General features: G+C 41.0%; 1 protein-coding gene across 3 annotated transcripts in view; it reads right to left on the bottom strand.

Annotated features, from left to right (window-relative positions):
- CRIM1 (cysteine rich transmembrane BMP regulator 1) overlaps positions 1-26255 on the bottom strand; it is a 196529-nt gene extending 170274 nt beyond the window's left edge. For 2 of the 3 annotated variants that reach the window (XM_074896908.1, XM_074896909.1), the window contains exons 1-2: positions 25532-26255; positions 11719-11892 (exon numbers count right to left, since the gene is read on the bottom strand). In XM_074896908.1, coding sequence (XP_074753009.1) covers positions 11719-11892; positions 25532-25883 — 526 coding nt within the window. In that variant the 5' untranslated portion in view covers positions 25884-26255. The remainder of the gene's footprint in view (positions 1-11718; positions 11893-25531) is intronic. The other variant, XM_074896910.1, reaches the window with a different exon arrangement.
- Positions 26256-26566: the final 311 nt, after the last annotated feature.

Raw genomic sequence — 26566 nt, 5'->3', positions numbered from 1 at the left:
CTCTTATTCATGACTTCTGGGGGCTGTTCGCATCTTGCTCAGGAACAGATCCAGTTCAAGGAGACAGCTTTAGCTCCCAATAGCTCTCTAGCTCTACCAGGAAAGTTCCAGGCTCAAGGTGTTTGTCCTTCTACCCAGTCTGCCTACTTTGCACAACATCAAAGCACCAGCAGAGGATATCCAGTTACTGCAAGTTGAAAGCAGTGGCTTGCACACAGAGGGCAAGTAGAGACTGGATACTTAAAAGGATGTCACGGACTAAAGCATACACTCCATACTCACATCTGAGGCTGATGTGGCAGTATGAAGTACAAGACTTTTGAAAAGCAGCAGCATTGGGATTGTTACCTTAGTTTTCTGTCACATTTGATGTCTCCAGGTAAGGAATGCCCACACTGCCCACAAACTATAAACAGCACAATAATTAGCAAATTTTAAACAGACTTATTTTATTTTACATCTTGTTTTCTATCTGTCATTCCGTACCAGCCACAAGCTTACTGGACAATTTTTGATCTTTAAAGTGCTCTTCTTCAGAAGCATCCAGATTGGCTTTTTAAGAATACAGTATTTTTATTCAAGTTATAAAAACCTTGATACTAATACTCTAACCTGGCTTCTAAAAATGTGCAAGAGATTGAGAACTTGTGTTTCAAACCCACAACGCAATTAATACATATTACAGAAAGATGAAACATGTTGCTTTTGGCATTACTCTGTCCCCTATTCACTTTTACAAGAAGCCTGCAATGACAACTGAGAATAAAAAACATCAGACCTACACATGTAAGTGTGCCAAAGAGCTAGAAGCCCCAGCTCAGATGGCTAGAATGTCAGGCATTTCCTCTGCTGCTGTATGTTACTGCATCTCCTAGCCAGAGGTCAAAAGCAGATCTGAGTTTCCAGTTTTGAGTTTTGGTTTTTTTTATGTTTGTTTGTTTTAAATCAAGAGAGTGTTTTCTTTGCCCTTCTAAAACATGTTTAGCACAAGCATATAACTTAACATTTAACATATTAGTACATTCATTTATAGAAGCTACAGTTTTGGCATATGTATCTGACAAGTCATTTAAATTCTAGCACCTCAAATTATGCAGATTGGTTTGTCACTATGACAACAATTTTTACATGTCTCTAGAACAAAGTTGATCATACAAAAGTACTATTTGTTCTCTTACTAACCAAAGCTGAATTAGTGAAAGTTTCACCTCTTCCAGACATAAAGGCATCTTTTAACATAAGCTGACATAACATATCTGATTCTAGATAAACTAGTTAATGTGCATCATATAAGCTATTTGATGAATGAGGAATTCTTGGATTTGAACAGCAAGAATTTGCAAAACTTTGAATACAGAACACTTGAGGGAATCTAGAACAGAGAAAAGAACACGCGTGGGGATTCAGGAAGGGGTAGAACAATTGCTTGTCATCACTAAGGCTAAAAACCCTCAACCAAAGGCATTTTTGAGGAAGCCATTCAACCTTAGAGTCAGTGCTTCACCTATGAGACACCCACCCTCTCCCCAAGTATTTGTGTAGAGGAATACTTTACCAGTAACTAGAAGCACAAACAGGTGCCCAAAATACGCTGACAGTGAATAGACAGATGCCCCAGCATTTGGAGAGCAGGCATTTTATTTTTAAGCATGCACAGAGGGCACATATGTACCACCTACACTCAGGTCCAGCACATAAGGACACTGGCCACAGTACCACCTCACTGCAGTGTCACCAAGAAAGGTGGAACTGAGTCCTGAAAAGCCCATTTGGTTTGGTTTGGTAGGTGGTTTCCATATGCTTAAACAGACATTTGGACTTTTGTTTATACCATGAGATGTACGCCTGATAACACTCTGGGGTAGGGGGAAAAAAAATAATTCTTCTCAGAGGTCTTTGTAAGAGGAACTTACAAAAAAGTTTTATGTAGGAGGTTTTCTGGGGATGCAGAAGGGTGTAATCCAGCAACACCTGGCCATATTGAACCTAGAATGGCAGAGTAACAGGCAAACAGGAGTAATAAACTCAGAACAAAAGTTTCTGCCTAAATCATTACATCAGGCTGCCAGTGACAGCTTACAGCTAGTTAGACTTAAGCATTTATGGCTACAAGGAAAACCTGAAATGGTTTTGCACGTGCACACACACACACACACACACACTCCTTTTTTAAAAGGGAAGGGCAGACCATGGAATTGTCACATAGCACCAGCCAGATCTAATGCTACTAAAGTAATAAGAATTGATAACCTGGAGAAGAAAGGTTAGTAATGCAAAGTTCCTTTAATTAATTAATTAAATTAATTAATCAATCCACCCAACCGCATGGGAAGATGAGAAGTAGTTAGCCACACATTTGAAGAGATTCAGACCTAATTTTTAATGGCTATAATAGCAGTGCTTTTCTCTGAAGGTGTACCTGTATCAGAAAAACAATCACATCCAGTAACAATGAAAGGGCAGTTTCCTAGAGATGTGCCTCATAGCCAGACCTGATGAGGTATTCACTTGACACAGAAGGAAACTGCCATTTTTAGGAATGAAAATAGTCTCAGACTAAGTATCCCATTCCCAAAGTTGTTAGAAACGGGTAAAGCAACGCGATGAAGGAATATGAACAAAAGCAGCCCATCTTCCACTTGAAATGATTCACAACGTACACTAAAACAGACTAGCCAGTGGAGTGAGTGGTGAAAGAGTTCAATGAACAACCCCATGATAGATCTAGGGCAGTATCTGACTTGCATTATTATTTCCCATAGGTTATTACACTGAAGTCTTTGATACACTTCTGCTGAATGTGGAAACAAACTAGAGACTCTTTCCCTGCAGATCAGCACACTACTGGCAGGAGGGCTGAGCAGAACCTTGGGTTGAAGATGATAGGGGCAGGAGCTCACCTACACCCCAAAAGTTTGACCAGCAATTTAAAATCCCCTGCATTTACCAGCATAGGAAAACTGACAGTGAAAAGGCATGTCAAGTCCCATATTAGATAAGTTAATGCAGACACTAAATATTATTATAATTTTTTAAAAATACCAAAACATTTTTGGTAGGGGAATATTTTTTTCTTATCACTTTAATATCACAATACCATTGGAAATATTAACCATTTTGCTTTCTTACAGGGCAAAAATTTTACATTTGCACACTATTTGATAGGGACATCTATTACTGTATTAATTAGCAAGTGCTTTTGTATATGGGTGAAGAAGTGTTTCATCTTCTAGTAGTGAATACAGATAAAAAACAGGCTCATACACATCTTTTTGAATGTTTAAGTTGGACTGAGTTAGATTCTCATGCATCTTGAAAAGAGTGCTGTTGCAACAGTTATACCAGTATCCTTGCTCTACTTAAAAGCTCACGGGGCAAACTAAGCTTATTAAGCATCCTATCTGCAGCCTGTTCTGAAGTAGGGCCAATGCAAGTTTTCCAGAAACACTGCTCTTTTTATCCTTTCTAATCCCACCTTCCATCATCTGCAAGGGATTACCCAACTTCACCAAAGTTTCTCTGAAACCCAAGTTGTTCACAGGTTCTTGCTTCAACTCTAGTCTACATCCATCCATCCATCCACCTTACAGACAAACATTTTGCTGGAAATGCTTCATTCTATTGCACAGAAAAGTTAGTTTAATGCTGTGGACACTGCATAGCATTTGTTCTATTTAGAAAGAAAACAATAATAAAACTTCACAACATAATTCAAGGCCTAAATTTGGAGACAAAGAGCTAAAATAGTTTGTCACTATGCTATACAACCATTCAGTTACAAAACATTGGTATATTATTCTTGTAAAGAGACAACTGTGGAGGGAGACAAAAAAGACCATTCTATTTTCCAATAAATTGTTCCCCATTATTTATAGACATAACTACTGTATTAAAGTTGTCACATGGATCAGTATGTCACTGATACCACTATCACTGGTTACATTTATTCAACATGCAGTTATTTGTCAGCATCAATGCTGCATATATCCAAACAAGCCTTGCTCTGTCAAAACAAGACCTGTATCAAGCACACCAAGTGCCACAGGAATATAGTTTCCTGTTAGTATGCAACATTAGCTTCCTGATGATATGCAACATGTTTACACAACCATTCTATTCAAGATCTTTGCTCAGGTCTCTTGTCACATGTAGATAACTGTTGATCCTTAAAATCAACACTGCATCTATAAGTGTTCTGCTAAAAGTCACCTGCTCCATTTTTTCCTCTCTTCCACAACTTTAACAGAAGTTAAGGTCAAGCATTCATTAAAACCTGTAACTTGCCACTACAGTCAAATTGGACATACTTCAGCACAGCCTACTTGTCAAAATGGAAGAGAATATTTGGAAGGCACTGAATTTATCAAAAGCAAAATCTTACCAGCTGTAAGATACCCGTCTTGTTCTTTTCCTTCTCTTCTAGAGGCTCCAGGTACAGTAAGTTATCTTGTATTCATGTTCAGATGAATGCAGTCAAGCATTTGAAACAGAAGAATTCAAGAATGCTCCTTTGTCTCTAGGAACAACCGTGCTTTAACCATCTACATCTGATTGCTAGCTTTGTAGGATGCATTTGTCATAGAGTCCTACCCCAGAGACTACTGTTAAGGTAACCCATCTATACACAGCAAATCTCAGGAACTGCAAGTTTGAAAGAAACTGGAGTGTCACAAATTGAAGATCCAGTACCCTCTCCATAAGCATTACATAGCCAAGGGATCTGGATGTAGAAGAAGGAAAGGTAAGCATGGCATCTGCACAATAGCTCACATGAGCAAGTGTAGCACAGAGAGACAGTAAATTCAGTAAAAACACCACACCTTTACATAAAATGGCACAGAAAAAAACCCACAAGTGTAACAATACAGTATTAGTAACAATTGTAAGTAATTCCTGTGATGCTAACATGTCTAGGTTTGGGTTTTTTAACCAAGCTGCTCAGTTTTGGGTTCTTTCTTCAATCTTCCCTCCTAACAGTTTCTGCAATGCAGTTGTTTCCCCTCATTAATACAAACAGCATTATTCATAATATAATTAAGCCTAAAATTAGGTATCCAGCCACATCAATATAGAAATATGAAAGTCAGTTTTCCCTTTTGATATCTTTCTGAAGCTTCTGCAAGGTTTCTTACTGTTAGCTTGAAATTTCATGGCACAGATGGTCTCTGTGTGACAACTCATCTTAAAAATAGGACATGCTAAAAGAGCCAATACATTAGAAAAAGATCACACTTCCTTGATCAGGGAACAGTTCTCTGAGGAGGCAGAGTCAGAAAAGTGACAAGTCCTGCAAATTTAACACTGCTCTGTTACACTGTGAAGGGAACTGTGCTGCCAGATGTGCCACTGTCACAAAACCCCTCATCAGTTAATGAGTGAGTTCTCTTCCCTTTTGGTTTTTGGAAGACTTCTTTGTGTATTCACGTTTATATCAGTATTCCTAATCTGTACTATTTCCACACCAAATGGTTTTTCCTTCTAAATCTATGCATTCAGAAACAAAAGGTATACTGCTCTTTTCCTCTGTCTTTCATGTGAAATTCTTCCTTCAAATGCATTTACTTGGCTCTCATGAGCATGTTCAAGGGTAAAATCTGGACCTTTGCCACAATTGCATTCCTTACTGCAAATACATGCCAACCTTCAAAGTTCAGTTATTTGAGCAAAAACATACATTAATTGTTATGCGAGAGGAGTGAAATCGTATCAGATTAAGCACATTTGAAAGTATTTCACTCCCCTCCTTGACTAACAATTCAGCATAAAGCTGGATTTATTCTGTTCTAGTTTTTCAACATAGCTGCAGCCATTAAGACCACACAAGCAAAGTTTAACACAAAATCAGACTTAACAACCACCAAACAAGCATTCTGAATAAAATTACCTTCTCATATTTGTTATTCCAGGACTGGTCTAACAGGTATTGCAACATTTGCCAGCATAAAGTTATTCAGTTACATGTAAAAAATAGTGGAATGCAGGGAGTATGTTGCAATAAACCAGCTTAATAGATACCAGTAACTTAAAAGGCCTTTTCCTTTCACCTATGAAGGACAGTAGTGAATAGCTAAAAAAGGTGCAAGCCAGGTAACCAAGAAACAACTCTTGCATCAAGTTTCAATAACTTTGTATCAGCAGCAAGTTTTACATGCAGAGTTACAAGTAAAGGATGCCCATTTACTAAAGCATTAATTGCATCTTTCATCAGAAAAAGTACAAATTTTATCCTTCACATATATTATGAATAAAGACTGGGCTTAACTTTGATAAAGAAAGTTGATTGGTTTCTCCTCTTAGAGCTCAAGTGTATACTGAGGGAACTTGACACACAAAACCACCACCTTTGCTACAATTGGTAACACACTCTCCTTAGTACTCCAGAATACCTTTGAGTGTCACACTAGTGCTTGAAATTATCAAAACAAACACTGCTGCCAAATTACTTTGAAGAAGCAAGCTAGTATTGGGAAGTTTCTCATCTTTGAAAGGATCTGCAGACTGAAGCTTTTAGTAAATCACTTGAAGAGATCCCAACCCGAAGTACAGCCCACCTAGTGACAGACTGGATGTCTCAGACTACAGACTTTCCCCTCACTTGCCAGAGGGAAGAGGAGATAGCTGTTCTAGCAGGGGCCATTTTTTTTAAAGGAGCGAGTTACCATTCCAAACACATGCTGCTGCCTCTGAAGGAGAAAGGTGGCAAGGCACACTGCCTTCCCATGAGTAGCTCACAAGAGCACAGTTCCTGACCTGCACTGGTAGAGGAGTAGCAGGTTCAAGAACATCCTCAGGTTCCTGTTCTTTAAAGCTCTGCTGGGCTATCTGAACTGCTCCCAGAGTTTAGCATAGAGGGAGAGAAAGAAGATCCCAAAACTAGAATACAGTCTTTGAAACCACAGAGGATGGGTCACTTCAGATACTAACTCCCTAGTGACCCTTCTACATGTTAGGCAAGATTTCAAGATAATTAGACTGGCACTACAGAAGTTTGACGCTACCACCTACCAACGCATCTTGATGAAAATTACTTCCTCTTTCACTTCCTTCACCCCCAGTTCTGTGTCTCACACAAAGTCTGAAGAACTGACTCTTCTGTACATGATCATGACTGCAAGAATGCATAGATACAGCTCATTAGACTTCTGCCTGTGACTCAGCAGACAGATGGCATCTTGTCACTTTTCAACTCCTGGCCATATTTTCCACAGTCCACTCCAGCAGTCCAAGCTCAACCAAGCTGTCATCAATAGCAGTCTCCTGAATAGAAACAAGCTTTCCAAGCTTAAGAACACAGGATTTCCTGAACCATATCAGAGCAGGCACTCATCAAGACAATAACTAAAAGCAAAAGCATTTGAAACAAAACAAAAAAGCCACACAGAAGTCTATTATTCTTTAGGTATGCAATAGCTTTTCCAGAAAGTTTCTTTCTAGCCCCAAATGTGTGCATTTCCTCCTAGTAAGATGGTTCATGACTTCTATACAAACCTTCTATACATCACTGACAGTCCATGCAGAGAAGCAGGTACTTTAAACTTGGTAATGGAGGTAGGAAACCCCTAAAACATAAATGTGCTTTATGCTATATGATAACCTACTCAAGTAACAAGTCTTTGAACATCTGCAGTATGTCTACATGAAGATTAGTTAGCAGTTATCTACCAAGTTCTATGACAAAACCAATTCTTTCAAATGTATCTAATCCTAATATTTCCCAGGAAAACAAGGGCAAAGGCTGGGGACAACAACTGCCTTCAGCACCTGTATTATTGAGACCCCACATTTGCCTCTCAGTACTTTCTTGCAAATAGACATCAGCACCCCTACAGAAGGTATATACATTTAAGTAGATTAAAAGACTCCTCATTACAGGCTTGCCCAGTTTAGGACAGAGAAGGATTTTGGGAGACAAAACCAAGAACATGGCTTTTAGATCTGTCAGTGATATCTAAACAACATGACATTAAAGCCCATGCAGCCTGATTTTGAGAAGGACGGACAGATAAAGTTGTCTTGTCTCATGTGGTTGTAAGTGAACTGGGGTACAAACAGGATGGAATAGGTAGGCAAAGCAAGCAAGAAAAGGAGACAAGGAATGGTAAATGTAGAATGAAGTAGGAGCAGCCAAGGAAGGCAGGCAAACAAACGCAGAGAGGGAAAGAAAAATCCTTTATGAAGCTAACAAGAGAAAACTTAGGGTTACCTGAGTAAGCAAGCTAGAACTGACAACAAGCCCAGATGGGAAGACCTCACACAGCCTGAAAAGCTAGATAAAAAAGGAAGATGACTAGAGAGGCACTTGAAACTGAAGATGTGAGCACAGAAAGACAAGAAACCAAAAGCCCTGACCGCTTAGGACATACACATTTATATCTCTAAATGGGACTCCAGATTTTGGCTCACTGCTTGTTAGTTGCCAGGTTGTATTTACAGAACACATTCCACATCTGCAGGCAAAGGTAGCTTTCAGTGAGCTATACAGGTTGATAGAGCTGGCAACTACTGCTAACACTACATGTTAGCATCAGCATCTCCTGTGCATGGACCTATGTATGCTTAGTATGGTTGGGGCAGCCTAACTGCACCGTTCCTTCTTCCTTCAAGAAATCAAAAAAAATAATCCAACAAAAGAAAAAAAAAGAGCAAGAGAAAGAAGAAAAGCCACAAGATTTATTTTAATCAGAAGAAGGAAACCACACTGATATAGCACCATTGGCCTCTAAGCTTTGTCTCAACTGCTCAGGAAACTGGAAGACGTCCTCAGTTAAATGAATTTACACACTCCAAGATAACTTGTCACAGGTACGCAACTTTAATTAAATTGCCTGAGCCAGAATTTCTCTAGATGCCATTGTACACTAACCTAGGTTCCAATTTGTCAAATATTCTGTAAAGTTACAAATCCACTTCAGGTATGCTTTCAAGAACAGTATTACCAAAAAAGTTCACTTGATAGGACCTTCCCCCTTCCCAATCACCTCTGTAATTAGAAGGAAAGCTACCTGACCCATTTTCCCCTCAACAGGATGGGGTTAAGTATCCTCTCGTCTCAGTCATGTTATGGAAGTTCAAAAACATGTTTTCTTCAGAAATTCTGGTTATGGTGTATCCATCATTCAAGTGCTCAACTGATGTCTTTTTAATCACACTGTGTATTTAATTACCCATATCAAGTGTGGTGAGGAGACAGAAGTTAAGACTACCCTCTCTGGGTCCCACTTTCCATGGCAGCAGATTCTATTGAAGTATTTCAGGATTTAAATTACTAGTTTCAAGTCTTCCTGCTATTATTTTTAACAGAGAAGCCAGAAGAGTGAAGTATACATCAGTACACTGGATTTCAGGAAAATCTTAGATATATTTAACAGATCTTATGAATCACCCCTTTTATACATGACATTACAGTTTAAGACGGCTTGCCTTGAAGAAACTGAAAGATTTCTCTATTTTAACATGTTCAGAGAGCCCTCTGGTTTGCATACAGCATAAGCCATGTTTCAAATGGACTTTCCAAATGGATGAATTTGAATTTTAGACGATAAACGTTGAAAGGCTGAAATACTCAAACAGCAAATACTGTCTCAGACACATCCAAGTGGCTACCCCATTCAACTAAGAGACTTGGCTTGCTCACCAAACAGGGATGTGTCAAGCACAAGGGAGAGAAAAAAAAAAAAGTCTTTTCCATTAGCTTATGTACAGCATGAAGCATACACTTTAACTACCAAACATTTTAAAGAAACAACTTCCATAAGCAGTTAGCATTCAATTCCTAATCCTTGTTAGAGAAAGAGGGAATAAGCATTTACAGTACAAAACACAGTAGGCAGATTTGACCAACTACAGCTGTCAAATTCAGACAAATCAAAGTTATGGTAGGACTTCTGCCTTTCTATGAGGAAATACAGGTGGACTTCAAACATTTCTCAGTGGTAAGGTTTGACAGTCTGAGGATGCAAATGCAAATTCAAATTCTTATCAGTAAAAGCTGGACTGTTACAACACTCAAGTTATAACTGCCACATTTCTGATATTTAAGGGTACTGCTGTTTTGACACTTGCAACAATTATCCTTCCTCTGTGAAGAATTAAAAAAAAAAATATCAGCAGGTCCTAAACTCTTCTACTGGTGCCCTATTGCCTGAGGCTTTGGAAGAACACCCTTCCCACTCCCTCAAAAACAGAAATAAACCCAAGAAAACAAACAAGAAAGAAAATTACACCTCTGAAAAACAGCTGTACCATCACTGTCCTACCAGATGGTTTACATGCAGAATTGTTACCTCATGGCTAAGCTTAAAATGCTATTATTTTTAAAATGGGAATTTAGCTGAAACAGGAGATTGCTGAAAGCAAGCTACTCAAAAGAATCAACCTGCTTTAGCTATACCATTCCACAAACTAAGTCCATTTCTCCCGAGTCTGCAAAAAACAAAAAGGCATCCCATAGCAGATTTTCTTAAGACACATGATGCATTGTCATGCCAACTGTCCTGCTGAACTACTAAAGACTTAGTCACACATACACAAGTAAAAAAGTGGCAAGTAAGGTTACTTAAGAACCCATATATGCTACTACCCACTACTACAACAACAAAGAGGCCAACAAAGCTTGTGCCTCCTTCCTAGAGTGAACCCACACAAAGTACTCGTATGCCTTTAGTGATCAACATCATGACCAATGTTAACAAACGTTTCTGCCAGCTACATTTTTCAAGAACTCCTTGTTTAAAGTCTGTAGCTCGAAAACAATTTTATCACAAAAGGACAGATGACATCACACCACACTTCCTTTACTCAAAGACAGTAACTTTAAATTTGGCTAGTAGCCTTATAAATACATTCACTTTTGTAATATGACTTTAAACAACGGTTTAAACGTGCAAGAGTTGAAACACTGGTTTAAAGTTGACTACTTAGGCAGGTTCACATAACCAATCAACTTTTGCACATTCCTGGACACTTTGAAAAATAAACAATAATCACAGCACTATAGAAGGAGTCCGAGGTCAAACTTTGATGCTGTTCAAAACAATTCTAGAAATACACTACGGGAATTTAATTCCAACTGGATATATTTGAACTAACTAATTTCCAGTTCAACTATAAGCAACAAAGAAATCAAAAAAAAAACTCTCAAACAAAAAAAAACCATCATCTATGTTCACAGAAGCATAAACATATGTGACCTAATACAAGTCTAATCAAAGGAACGTGGAAACTGAAAAATACAAACATTAAAGTAATGCTACATTATGTAAACCTAAAGAAAAGGGCAATTCATGCATTCAAATAAGAAAAGATGAAAGTATAATCAGTTCTTTTTATGCCTTTGCTATTAAAATCCACTGTCTTTATGCATTGGTCAGACACATCCAGACACCTAAATACAGTTTTCCACACTACTTTACAGCTAAAGATATCTGAATGTAGCTACTGTGAACTATAAACAGAATGGTTTTAGTCTTAAAATCTGCAAACATCATAGCACACAAGGCACAAAGCAGTAGTTTCTTCCATTCTGAAACCTATGCAGTTGGAAAGCCAAGTTTACTGAAGTCCCAACTTCCTTTAAAACATAAAACTGTCTTCTGAGAAGTACAAAACCACAGGTATCAGACTACCCAAATTATCCTAAAACATATTCAACTAGACCCTAGCTTTTCATTAAATGCACAGAAAAATTACTACTCTGAATTACTGAAGACAAGTGCTTACCTTCAATCCTTTTTAAGGCCGACAGGCAAGTATCCCGGCTTGGAAATTCAAACGGATTATTACAGGTCCGAATGGTGTCACATTCGCATTTCCCGTTGATTATGTTACAACCTGTTATAAGGTTTTCATTGCATGGTTCAAATCCAAGAAGCTGATCATCATCCCAGTTTTCATCTAAAACAAACAAACACACTCACTCACTATTGGATTTCGGCTGCAGTATATAAATTCACCTGCTTTGGAGTTGGCTACAATTTACTTCAAGTTCAACATAGTCCTAAACAGAAGATAACAGATTTTAAAAAAGAAAAGGATTAATCTAAACTGTGGAATTTGCCAAATACCATGTTTCGCAGCTGTTCTATTGCCCATTTTGTTACAGCTACTGGCATTGTTTACTTCCATCTGTATGAAAAACTATGATGTCTCAGGGAAATGCATAGCTGTAGTACAAATGAGTGCTATTCTAACTGAAATAACTTTTGCAGATACTTGAAGTTATATTTATCATGGAAGTGAGAATGTTGGACAGAATCTGCAGCTGTTATAGAAGGCAAAATTGAGTCAGAAAGAGAGCATTTTTAAACCCGATTAAAAAATACATCACATAGAATTCACTCCACAGAGATAAATTTTTATTACAAAAATACTGCAAGATGCCAGGCCTCCAATTCTGTGATATGCCCAAAAGTGAGTTTTCCCAGCACTCCATACTCTAGGAGAATTGCTCAAGCGCATCACGCTCTGTGCTGTCAAGGGGCAGGGGAGATGGGCTGGTACAAGTCTCTCTGCTCAAGTAATTCTGCTCCTTTCGAATCAGTCCTGTCAAATACATGTAACTGATGTTCGCACTGTACAGCTGCCCATTCTCCTTTCAGAAGGAGGCTAAATGCAACAAGATTTTTTTTTTTCCCTCCAGGAAGCAATAAATCCAGTCAATCCAGAGTTCCACCAAGATGACCAGCTCTAGAACATCTCAGCTTCCTTAGATCAAATGCACATACAGCAACACACCACCAATGCAGAAGTTCAAGCAAGATACATGCTTTTTATGCAAGATTGAAGAAAATAAACTAGGCATTAGGTATTCTCAGTAAAGAGCACCAGATGATTTTCCAACCTTGTCTAACAAAACAAGTACTACAAAATAGTCAGATAGTTCACTGACTTCTTGGAATGACAAAAGGAAGCAATATCTATTTTCAATCTTTATACCCTTATATTCCACAGCAGATTTTCACATTATGCCTTCTAGTAGTTCACCCTAATTTTATATACTCTCAACAAGCAAGTTTCCAATAGAGATCCTGCCAAAAAACACTTCAAAAAAGTTAAGGCATGTTCCAGCTATAAAGGGTGCGGTTTTTAGTCATTGTTGGAGTTATCAGAAGCTGTCCTCCACTATGGGAAGCCACAGCTAAATACAAACTGTCATTCAGTAGCCTGACACTCAACAGAAGTCTAAACACTGATGGTAAATTACAGTATATACCCATACACATGCTGAGGTTGACATGCAAGTACTGTCCACTCACAGAAACATGCAGAATACTCCCTAACCTGCAGTTTTTTCCTGTTTTGGGGGAAAAAAAAACAACCAACACCTGGAAAGAGTTGTTTACCAGTTAAGTACTGTACATGATCTACAGAAAGTGTCACAACAGATTCTCACAGGTATGTTTCTCCCCGTACACCTAACTCCTTGCTTTCTGTTATAAGTTGGCAAAGTACCCTGCTGACAAAAAGCACTGAATGAGCATCTAAGTCAATTTTAGACATGAAGAAGGGAACCTCCATGGGAACCTCACAGCTCTTCTACTCCATAAAAATAGCAAGGGAAGAGTAGTCATTAACACCAGGAAGTAATTTGGTCTGGGTTTGTTGGTTTTTTTTTTCCCCCCCAGTTAAAGTTAACCTATCATACCATCCAGCAACTGTATCAATAGAAGTCAAAAGGAAGTGTAGAAGTTCCTGAAGAGAAGCTATTAAAATTCTTTCAAGAGAAGAAGCCACTTCAGTAATGCCTGAGACACTTTCATCATAAGGAGGCCATGTAGATGGAGGAAAAAAAAAAAAAAAAAAAATAAAAATCATGAGAATCTGGAGAACAATAATACATCCTGTTTTTGAGAAGCCGGAATACAGTCTGGACAATTTGTATTTTACAAATCACAGCAGTAATCCACGTAATGACAAGAACAAAAGAGGCTATAGCTATGGTCCAAGACTTGGTGTTTCAAATTCTGTAACCACAGGGACCACAGCTTGATCCAGATTGGTCTGTTTAATGATCTTAAAAAAACGGTTCAAATTGCTCCTTGTTTCTGACACAGAGGCTCTTCTCCCCTATCAGTGTGTGCAGGCCAGGAGCTTCGCCTGTCCTGACAGCTGCGGGGCCCAGGAGGCAGCAATCCCTCATCCCAGGCTCCCAGGAGCTGCTCTACCAGGAAGCAGAGCACCAGCCTCCCGAGACCATCTTGGGGCAGGCAGGTGGGACACGCAGACAGTGATGACAGCACACTCTTGCTTTTCCAGGGCAGCAGTTCAGAGCATTTGTGTGGTTTTGCCCTGTGGTATTTCAGCACTAGATCTTTTCAAGGCTAACAGAGATCAGCAGGATCCCTGTTTCATGAGAGCTGCTCACCCCACATAAGGTGGGACACACCTAGCATGGAAAGCAGAGCCATCCTTTACTCACAGCAGAATGTCTCAATGCAGATGTAACACACACGATGGCACTACCCACAATATTATCTGATTTCCAGGATGGATAAGTGTTTGATATCTCAACTGCCACCTCTCATGGCTTTTCAGATGGGAACAAAAAGGAGGTACACAGGAAGTGCACGGTCCAATACTAGGTGCACCTAAAGTCTTCAGTGCCATACACCTCAAATTGGCTCAGTAGCCATTAAGAGGATGAAATAGAAAAGCAATTCCTCAGTAATACTTGTAGACACCTAACATGCTAAATCTCAAAACAAGGTATTTTTCATTACATAGTGAATATAAAAAAAAGCACATTCATACAGGAAGAATGCAAATCCAGTCTTAGCCTGAACATCTTTTACCAGACTGCTTTTCACACAATTTCATTTAGAAACAAGATTTCCATCAATGAATGAGCAAACGTAACAAGAAAAGAGCTTATTTTAGTTCAGTAAATCAATGCAAAGTCTAGCATGATCTTTCACGAAGACTTAAGACTCCCTTTCCTAATTGATTTTGTCCTTTTATGAAGTTAAAGGTCCTGTTAAATTAATACTGCTTTACCACTTAGAGTAAATCATCAGAAGTCACATCAGTATAAGCAGGATAAAATTCCTTGGAATGAAAGGTATGGCCACATGAAAGGACTCGCAGGAGCTAAAGGCATGAATCCAGTGTCTCACATTAATTCAAAGCTTTAGTTACTTGATGGAAAGGCATCTAGTGCTCTGCTTGATGCAGATAAATGGTGGTCCAGTACAGCATGCTTGTTCCTTTAGAGGTCAGCAATATTTCAACTGATAATGGAAACGTGTCTTGAACAAAGCCTATACTCTGTGAAGTATATAACCTAGCCTCTATTACTCTAAAATCATCATGTTCTGTGGACTATTCCAAAACACAGACTTTCATACACCGGTGATTTGAGAGACCTGGGACAGTTCATGAACAATTTCAGACTATTGTACAAATATTTTCCTACATGCTCTGTTTGACCTCCTTTGGCTTTCTTTTCAGGAGAGTGCCCTTTCATGCATACCTCTCAGAAATCTGGATGATATGAAGGAAGAAACTGAGATATAATAATTCGTGAATACTTCTCTGCAAGAAGGGTTGACAAAACCCAAATGGAATAATCTAAGAGCCTTTCAGTCCTCAGTATGTGCATCCTATCTGCTAGATGACTTCTAGGACACTTAAAAATACAAAAATCAAGTCAGTGCTTAACTTTAAGTTTTCAGAAACGATCCAGCTGAAGAGCAGCCCAAGTAAACAGTGTTCATCCAAACTGATCTTGGTTTAGCTGCAGTTTCCCCTGTTCTGGTATGATCAGGTAGGTGCAAAAAAAGGGCCACGCTTTTTAGCAATGCTGAGTTGACATTAGATTGTTATTCTATAGCCACTCAACTACCTTTTGCACACATGCCTAGAAGTGGTTCAAACACTCCTAGCAGGACGATAACTATAGCTTGAAAGTCACTCTCTCAAATAATTTCTATCTACATGCAGTTCGACGCTCTTTCCAACTTATTCAGGCAAGTTCCCTTTTCAGACAATAAAGTATTTACTCCGACCAAGGTTAAGTCTTGGACATACTTCTCTAATTCTTCTAGGTGTGCTTTCATACCATAAGGAAGCCATAGGAGAGGAGGCATCATGTTAATTCCAAACTTTTTTCATATTCTTTCAGCATTCATATAATCACTTGCTTTCCTCAAAGCAAATGTTTCAACTTGCTAACAATTCAAGTGCTGCTCTGGGTTGCTGAACTCCCAAGTCCTGTCGATGCATCTAAGGCAGGGAAGAGGATTAAGGCATTAACAAGTTGAACAAGAGTCCTTAAACAACAGGTCCAGTCTGGAAAAGAGTCTGAGAAATGTGTCTCTGGTAAGCAGCATTCCATCACTTTTTCTGTGTTAAATCCTACATACCAGCACTCATAACACAGCACCACAGCAACATGCAAAGCATGATGCTCTCAACTGAAGCATTTATATCTGCTTCACCTGAAGGGCTGCTTTCCAGAAAAGCATGCAGCTATGAGAAACTAACTTGGAGCCTTATTTTTGAAGTACACAGCATCTCATTATAGTTGCATTTATTGTCCCAATATGCAGAGGATCATCTCAGAACAGGTGCAAGTTAAAAGTACCAGGAAGGAACTTATCAAAGACTCCTTTTCCATTGCTTAAATTTTTGCCTTCGCTTCCTTCATGGTCTCAATTCCTTCTGCCTTCCATAGAATCTTCTCCTTTATATGCCCCAACCCTTCCCTTCCTTTCTGGACATTCAATGAGTATCAGCTATTGTTTGGAAAGCCATATACCGTTTTCCCTCACTGTTTATAGAGATAATGCATCACCTCAAGCCAGCAAGCAACACACTGGAATGGTCACTAAAGTATCACTGTTGAAAATTAATATACATTGCCCCGACAACAGTCTCAAATTACAATTCAGGGGTGGGGGGTAAACATGACTGAAATGAATTGAGCGAACTCCCATAATTTACATCTACCTGCAGCACATTAATCAGCTCTTTCTGCCTTTTAAAAGCATGACAGGCAGGTTCTCAGAATGCTGAAAGAGCAAAGAGACCATCAAACACATTGCTGATCCAAAAATGAAACAGGCAATGGCACATCTTAGAGACTTATATCCTTAATTTGAAGGACTAAATCCTGCATTTGAAGGAAGAGAGAGAATGGGTTTCATAGTGTCAGAGTTGATCTTTCTGAGACTGGTACTGCCATCTGGGAGGGGGGGAATCATTCAGAAGCTGCTCCATGAAACCTAACCTAAGGTCTGAGCCCCGCAACTCCAGCACAGTGGAATACACAACAGCATTTTCAAGTCAGTGGTACTCATTAAGATGGTATGAGACTTTGAAAGGATTCTATAGACCTTCTAAAATAAAAAAAAAAAAGAAGGAAATAGTTCTTGGCAGTAGGCTTTGGCTTCTCTTTGAACAGGAAAAAAAGAACGATGGAAAGGAAATTCATGTTTTGGAGGAGCTGAACAATAGAAATGACTAATCACCACTAAAGAATGCTTGAAACCCAGCCCCAGACCTTGAGAAGCAGCAGAAGGGAAGGCTAGCCTTGAAGCAAGTTTGAGCTCATGTACTGGCTGTAATCCTCTCCCCTCTCACAACTTATTCCTTCAGTGAAGTCATGAATCAAGGATCAGAGTCGGCAAAAACTTTCATGGTAAGACACGCAGCTGAGAGTTTTATGATAAAAGTTTTTCCACCTTTTGGAAGGATTCACTTTCCAAGATCAAATCTTCATGTGGAATGCATAAAAAGGCTTTGCAGACTCCTGATAAAATTTCTAGTCAAAGCTAGAAAGTAAAAGCAAAACTGCACCATAACATTTAGATATCTCAGCAATACCATACATGTCTCAAATTTGACTGCCTGCTTTATCTTATTCAAACTAGAGCATGTATCTCAGGTGATCAAATCCCCAGTACAAGGAGAAAGTTTTTTCACTGCAGCAGCTCTGCATGTGTCTCAACGCAGTTATTTCATACTAAGGAATGCAGAAAGTATTTAAACAAACCAGCTTTACATTGAATTATCAGAAACTCCCCAGAAGCTGTGAGGAAAGCAAGGAGATAAATAGAAGCATTAAGTGAAGCATGTGATGTAGGCAACTATTTCAAGTTTTAAAGTTTTCCCTTACCCACACTGTCTACAATATTTCAGTTCTTGAGGTACTCCCATCCTTTTTAAAATTTTGGGGGTGGGTGGGGTGGAAGGTGTGTCTGTGTGGTTTGTTTGGCTTTTTTTTGTTTAAGGCTTTTACTACTAGGGTCCCCCCCAACAAGACTGAATAATATTTCCAACACCCTTCTGTCCCCAAAATGGTCGGAAATGATAAATAATTAGTTTGAAGTCTGATCCCTAGACATTTAGGCAACTGGAAAAAAGACTCACAAATAAGTTATTTTAATCTTACAACCAGAACAACATCTTGTTTCTAAACAGTTGACTGAAAATACCACACAGTGTCCCAGGGTTTAATTGGTCAGACGGCGCTTCTGCCGGTACTACCCTGATTAGAATGAGCGTGGACAGCAGCGTTTCAGCTGTCCCAGCAGATTTTAACTCTAGCTCTAGGAAATTCTTTAAAAAAAATAATTGCTAAAGCCTCAGGAAAGGGCCAAACCTTTGTACCCATTTCCCAAAGGAAGCTGCACTCCGCACCCATCCCACACTTAAGAAGCCTCTATGTACAGCAGCACCCATCAGCTTCACTGAAAACAAGTAGCTGGCCAGCAGCTTGCTGAAGCGGCTCAGCAGAGGCAAAGCTGACAGGAGTAGGAAAAGTTTTGTCTAAGAAAAATTCTGGAACAAGGCTATAAATAAGGTAACCTATACCAAGAACAGTCCACGCTATTAGCAGAAACATCATATCCTAAACCTTTTGCCACTTTTCGCCCAGTCATTAACACAGCATCACCGCACACCAGAATTACAGGATGTTTCAGAGGAATTACACCCAATTTCTTAGTCAGAGAAGACTGAAGGAAAAACTCTACAAACCCTGGATTTAGAATTAGCCTCAAGGCTTTTTTTCGTCTTTCTAAAACCTGCCTTAGAGACCGACATCAACTTGAGTGTTTCTATTATCAAATCAGCACATTATGTTAGCACATATAATACCATTGTCAGTGTGACCCCAGCTTTTTATCAAAAGCCCATCACTGAGAAGAAACACCTCCACATGCATACATCCAGCCTTTCTGAAAAAATCCTCGACAGAGCACAACACAGGGTGTAGCAAAACACTAAGGTTTAATTTGTTTCAAGGATAAGTGATCCAACAGAATGGGCTTTCTCAGATGCATAAACATTAAACTTGCTAGATTTTTCACTAACTAAAAAAAAACCCCACCTTAATCCTATCAGTATCAAGGTAGCTGGCTATATAAGGCTTAAAATTTTGGAAATAAGAACATGGGAACCGGTGCATGCCTGTGAGCCAGTGCTCTTCCTCCCGCCCACAAACCTATGCTCTCCTCTTTTGTTTTTGTATAAGAGACTTGCACACTCATGACCCACAAGGTGTTAACAATTTGCAGATTCTGAAGTTAGTATACCAAGTGAAAGCTGCTGGGGAGGGAGTACTGCCTCTAGTAAAGGTGTGAACTGCTTCCATTCATCTCAATACATTACTAAGGGCTTACTTCCCTCAAACATGGCCAAACTAGTATGTTTAGACTCGAGCTCCCTCAGGGACCATCTTTTAATCCATATACTTACATGGAATTTAATCTAGATAGCCTTTATAAAAAGTTATCTTCTCATCTTAGTTTATATTGGTAAGTTTCTCCATGTACATAAGCTTTCTATGTCAGTATCAGTAATCTTCCAAATTGCACACTACGTACCAAAAGGCAGAGTTAGAACATAGCATTGTCACACTGCACCACTGGTGTCACATGAAGTCGCAGATAAAACCTTGAAATAACCATTTCAAAATTTACATTCCCCGTTGATTAAATGCATTCTCAAATGCAAACTGTTTACAAATCACAACAGACATTTAATAAGACACTTCTACAAAGTATTTAATCCATTAAAACAGAGAAGCATTTGTTTCTGTCTGCAAGGTGCTATAAATTTTAGTCATTGAGATGAATCCTTGACCAGGGTGCAAAGGAAGGAGGGGAAGAGAAAGACATTTTTGAACCCTATTAATGATTACTGGCTGCCAGTCAAATAACATTTTGGTGGACTAAGTACTATGCAAGAAGTTATGCAAGTATTCTTGAATCAGCTAGAGGGTACTTAAAACAGCAAACGCGCCTAGGAGTGCAAAAATTACTATCTGACAAGTTTGAAGGTATTTAAAAAAAATATTTATAAGAAGCATGATTTTGAGGAACCCAATGACATAACTGTTTTCTATGGAAAAAAAAAAAATCACAAAGAATGCTTGACAGTCATGTGAAATAAAAAAAAAAAAAAAAAAAAAGAGTATTCCTCTTAACAGAAGTTAGAGATTTGGTCATTCAGCCTATCCATGGTGAGATTTATAGTTTTTAACTGTGTTGATCCACAACATCAAAAACCTACCAATTCCTGCATCAATATCCCTCCTTGTATCTGTTGGACTCCTGTTCAGTTTTGTTGAAATACTGGAACCAAGTGATTTCTAAAATCAAAACACGATGCCCAGAAACAGAGAAGAAACAATTTCCAAGTCATATAAGTACCTGATCTAATTCAAATTCCATGTCACACTCAAAGGTACATGTTCTTACTGATGTTGAGATTTCAGAATTGACACAAAGACAGAGTAGACATAGCTTTTAAGTTATCCAGCCTGTGCCTAAGCAGCCAGCGTATGCCTAGTATTTTCTGAGGGGTGAGGGAAGGGGACTCTGAAATACGGTCAAGACATTCTCCATCAAAGGTTTAATTCTCATTCCAGTTTCACAAGTTCAGTAATTTGTGTGGTATTTTTTTTTTCTGACACCATGAATAACAATCCAAATCCCCACTCCCCCCCCCCCCCCCCCCAACAGTCTGGATTGCTAACAGCCTTTGTACAAAGTATTTTTACTGTCTTCATGACAACAATCATTTGGTGTACCACTTAATACTGATTAAGTCCCCAACCAGCTCATCAGTTCTAACACTTGATGTTAGTGGAGGAAGTTCTCTGTACACACGTGGACATCAGAAGTATATGGACATTTCCCCAACCATTCACTATGTAACAGAGAAAAAAAACAAAACAACCAACAAACAAACAAACAAAAAACCACAAAACAAAAAAGTTAAATTATCTGGGCAACACTGTTCCAGTCAATCAGATATGAACCATCAGGTTACCCACATGCAACTTCTAAATTACCTGAACTTCAGTAACCTGTACTGAAAGCAAAATACTATGTGATCTTCACAGGTCTGGACTGCACCACAGCAAGAAGCCAAGCATGTTGTAAAGAGATGGAAACAAACCATCATGTTCTAGGCTTTGGGTCCACTGACCCATTACATACAGAGCATGGGACTGAAAACAACTGAAAACCAGATTCTCCCAAGGGCACTAGATACAGAGGTTACAAGCAGCTACACTACTAGTAAAAATACTAGCAAGCCTGTAAGCAAACTGTTCTTACTTCAGACAAACAGAAAAGAATTCTATTAGCATACACATAAACTGATGCCCAAACAAAACAAAGTTTAGCTCTCCTCCTCCCAGTTTTGAAAAACCCTAGGTTTACAAAGTTTCATTTCTTCTTGTCAGCTCCAGTTTCGCTGTGCTTTGGTTACATACAATATACAGTGCCCTTACATATCATACCCTATTACACGTTCCTAGGGGAGGAAAATCAGCCCACGGTAGGCTTAAAGGTGTATGGGGGGGCACACTCAAGCTCTCCCTGCTTGTCCTAACAGGAAGTCAGACAGACAGTAATACTCCAAGCTCCCCAAAAGATGCAGTTCAGGAAAAGAGACTAGGATAAGTCACAGTAGAGCAAGCTTCTACCACCATTCCAAGAAGATTAACCCACATACTTCCTGCTGCTTGCCCAAAATTTGCACGATCAGCTTTCTCCTGGTCCCAATAGAACCCCAGTTCAGAAGCTATGCATTAGGAAGGCAAGCCTTAAATTACCTACAGTAGGCAAAAAGAATACAGCAATAACTGTACCCCCAAAAAACCCCAACCAAACGCCACCCATAAACAAAACAAAAAAACAAAACAAAGTACTACATGTTACTGGTAAGCTACTGGAGCAGAAACACCTTCTTTCAACGGCTACCTAGAGGCTAATTCATATGGAAGTATATTCTAAAAGGAACCTAAGAACACAGTGAGTCTAGCAGTTTTGTTAACTATACATTTCAAATATATCACAAAATCTTGTGTTTCTGTTACACAGTTAAAAATATTTTCAGTGTTATTTTATATGCTGTTATGCTTTAGAAGAGTTTAGCAAAGCATATGCTTTAGAAGAGTTTAGCAAAGCAATCAAGGCCTCTTCATCTAATAGCACCATAAATTGGGAAAGTGCCGAAACTGAAACAAGAGAGTCATCACAAGATATGCCTTCACAGAGTAACTGAACTTCTTCAGCAGAGCTTTTCCAAGGCTTTCTGATCCCCCAGAAAGCAGAAGCCCTGCTCAGATGGACTGCTGTAGAAGCCAAGGCTAACATGTTTCTGAAGAACTCCAGTCTAATCAGGGGATGACTCTAGGTCTACCTTCATAGGCAGACACCACGGGCAGTCCCTGTTTTGAGCTCAAAATTACTCAATGCTAAGAGTGTTTGGAAGGAGCTGTAGGCTCTTGACACCTCATTGAAACAATCCAGCAGCATCTCTGCAAAGCCAACAGAGGTTGGAGGTGTCCAAAGTCTCGCAAGATGGCAGTTCAGGAAGGGTATCCACCCGCACCAAGGGAAGTTGACCTCAAAAATATTCTTCACCAAGAATACAGCTACATTCAGGAATGGTATTTACATACTTAGGGATAATGTCACAAATGGAGTCCTTGAACTGAATAAAAATGTGAATAAAGTAGTGACATGAACAAGGACTTCTTTCAGGAAAAGGACCCAGAACCAGCAACAGATTTCATTAATAAATACTGGTTTAACAAAGACTATTCCATTTCTAGTTTCAGAAAGAGAGGCTACCTATGACAGATGTCACAAAGACTTCTCCATCAGCTGTTACAGAATTCGCTTATGCCAAGTACATTAAATACTAAGTTAACAGACAAGTATTTTTACCTGCTGCAATTTCAGTTCTTACAGTTTTCTGTAGCCTAGTATATGTTGATACTCGGAAATAAGACACTGCTGAAGCTTCAGAAATGATAAAAAAATATGCTTACAACTATAGCCAGTAGGGGTCATTTCAGTGTAAAAAATTGCAGTGAAAGAAAAGGCTACAGACAGAGGAAGGAGCATAAAAACATCAATTTCTATTCACACAGTTCTGTAAGTCACTTCCACTTCCTCCTCCCTGAAATGAAGTAGGAAAGGGTTTGCACTCCCAGTAGACAGGATAAAAAAAGAAAAGTAGCCTTTATTCCATTAATGGATAAAGGCATGACTTGGTACTACTCACACATCAGGCATCACCAGCCTAGTCTGTTGCACGTGTGCCTGTAAACTGCGCAACTGTTTAGCTCTATTTTTTTGATCGTGGTGACCTAATCAACATCATTTTAGTGATCAGAGGTAGTACACTAAGTCCCCTTTTTTCCTGCCACCACCCCTTGTGTACAACACGCACCATGAAGGACGATACATTACTTCTGTTGCGTAGAATAAGGCAGTTGCCTGACAATTCATTATAGGTATTCCAGGACTATTTATTAGGCTGACAGTTCAGCTCAGTTGCTTTTCATTTACAAGAATGAAAATTAAATAGATAACTTATCTCCCTGACTACTCCTATAGGGACAGCTGGAACTAGTTCCTAACCACAACACTAATTGAAATGCAACCTTGCCAACAAATGCTTCATACTATTTTCAACAGTAGATGGGACGTGTTACGAGTTGAACTACAGCAACGTACAGATTGCATCACTTCAAAGGAATGGAATACTCCTAAACTGCCAGAGACATCCGTACTGTGATACAGTAAAGGAGTTGGAACATTAAGCATTTAATAACTGCAGGCTTCTAGTTCCTTTAACGGGGGGGGGGAGCTGTTTAAGCCAAGCTTGTCCTTGAAACAGGCAAACAGAGAAACTTAACCAAAACCAGGAACCAGGTAGATTTTGAAACTACCTTTTCCCTGTTTGCTTATACTTACTTTTCGATTTAAGACAACTTTTCCAATACATATTCAAAATAATAATAAGAGACACTACAGCAATGTACATATTCAGCAGCATGGTCTCAAGCAAGGTCTTCAAAGTACTTGAGGGCTATTTTTAACTAACAACCGAGCTTTCAACCCTGGAGCTTGTCCTACCCAAGCAACAATTGCAGAGGCTGATGGCATTGGTTATAGTACAGGGACTGCCCTCCTCTGCTGCGGTTTGCAATTCATTTGTTAGGGAGGCAAACGGAGTTTTAAACTAATAATGAGCGCTGGGACAAGGTCAGCTGCCCACTAAAACTGCCCGGTTTTAGCTTCCTCAAAACAGTGCATCATTCTAAATGCAAGTTTTTTGGACAGATGCTGCCTCACCAGCTCTCTGGACTTTCTACTGCCCTCTACCCGCGGAGAGGAGACCGCCTCCCTCTCCTTTTCCAGAATTGTCGAAGCTCCCGCTCCGAGTCTCACATACATTTATACATATCCCAAACTACCAGTTATTTGTAATCTTTTTACAGCGCCATGTTTTCCCTCAACTTGGGGGAAAAGGGAGCCGGAGATACAAGACAAAAAGACGCTAAAAATTTGCCTTTGGCCTTTTGTTAAATTATAGCATCTAAAAAATAAATCTTAAGGACTCTGATAGAAACAAAATTTGAAGGGGGTGGGTGAACTCCGCTTGCATTTCATACCAATTCATCACCTCACAAGCAGCCGGCAGGAAGCAGAAGTGACTTTGAGAGGAGTTTTGCCGTGGGGATTTCTCCCTCTCCCTTGATGCTCCAGCAGGGAAGAAGGCATCCCTTATCACCATACAGCGATCAGGACAAGCGGAGAGATATTAAGTGACAGGAACAGGAAGGAAAACTTTACAACAGATGATCAGCCTTTGTGTTTCCTTACAGAGGAGGGAATCCGGAACAGGCATCATGTGTGCACGACTGACCTCCGCCGATCTCCATCTGCCAAACCCTTCCCAAGTCCTTTATCAAGGAATTTTAATTGGGCATCAGTAGCTGGTATAAGCTATTGGCAAGCGCTATGGAAAGGGAGAAGTTGGAAGAGCCCCGAAGTTTAGCCTAAGAAAATTAAGGGTGAAACTTTTTAAACAGAGGGGGTTTTAGGCAGGGAGGATTAAAAGACAGGCTCGCAGATGGGACAGGCGGGCGGCAGGGAGGGAAGGAGGGCTCACCGGCGCCGCTACGCCCTCCTTCCCTCCCCGCCGCCCAGCAGGTACGCCACCCCAGGGGATGGATGGATGGATGGATGGATGGATGGATGGATGATCTCCCGCCGCCTCTCACCTTCGCAGACGCCCACTTCGTACTCGGTGATGGAGTCCCCGTTGAGCGGCGGTCGGATGACACAGCGCAAGCCCCGGTCGCAAGCCCCGTGCAGCCCGTAGACTCCCCCGCAGCTCTCGTTGCGCTGCCGAGCGCACATGAAGCAGCAACCGCAGATCCCCAGCACGATGCTACCGGGGCAGCTCCTCGGTTCCTCGCACTTGGATTCGTCGCAGGGCAAGCAGACTAGAGCCCGCGTCCCCGACTCGCCCAGCAGCAGAGCCAGCAGTAACAGCCACCCCGCCGCCGCCAGGTGCCAGCCGCCGTCTCCGCCCGGGCGTCTCCTCCCCGCCGAGACCGCTGCCAGGTACATCCCGGCCGCCGCAGCCCGGCCTGGGCCGGGGGGAGCCTCTCGGAAGCCCCCGAGCGAGCCGGGCGGCGGACCCGAGCGCGCCGCGGCTCCTTCCCGCCGCCCCCGCCTCCGGCCCCCCGAGGAAAGTTTCTTCTCGCGGCGGCGGCGGCCGCTTCAGCCAAACTTCTCCCGCGGGCGGCGGCGGCTGCTCCGCCCGCTGCCCCCTCCGGGAAGCGGCGCCCGTCAGTCCCCTCGGCCCCCGGTCCCCGGCACCGTCCGAGCGAGCACCTGGGCGCGGCGGCTGCCGGCTCCGCTCTGCTCTGCCCCGCTCCGCTGCGCCCCGCTCGCTGCCCGACTCCCGACTCGCCTCCTGCCTGCGACTCCCCCGCTCCGAGTGCGCTCTCTGCCCTTCCCCCATTGGGCGGTGATCGCCTTCGCCCCGCCCCGGCTGCCTCCTTGCGCCTCCTCATTGGATGCCGCTCAAGATGGCCCCCCCTCCTCTCCCTCCTCCCGCCCCCCCCCAGCCCCAGATCCCGGCGTAGGGGAGAGACGCAGCGGAGGCGAGGAGCGGCCTGGGCCCCACAGCGGCCGCCGCCGCCTCCCCCCGCCCCGCTCCGCCCCTCCCCTCCCCCGCCCGGGGCTCCGGGGGAGGCGGCGGTGGCGCCGCCAGACCCCGGGGTCGGGCCGGCGGCGGCCTGAGGGAC

The sequence above is a fragment of the Athene noctua genome, chromosome 1 (genome assembly GCF_965140245.1).
Source record: "Athene noctua chromosome 1, bAthNoc1.hap1.1, whole genome shotgun sequence".
In the NCBI taxonomy this organism is placed as follows: Eukaryota; Metazoa; Chordata; class Aves; order Strigiformes; family Strigidae; genus Athene; species Athene noctua.
The sequence above is the reverse complement of the archived record's forward strand: the minus strand, read 5'-3'. Positions and strand labels throughout refer to the sequence as shown.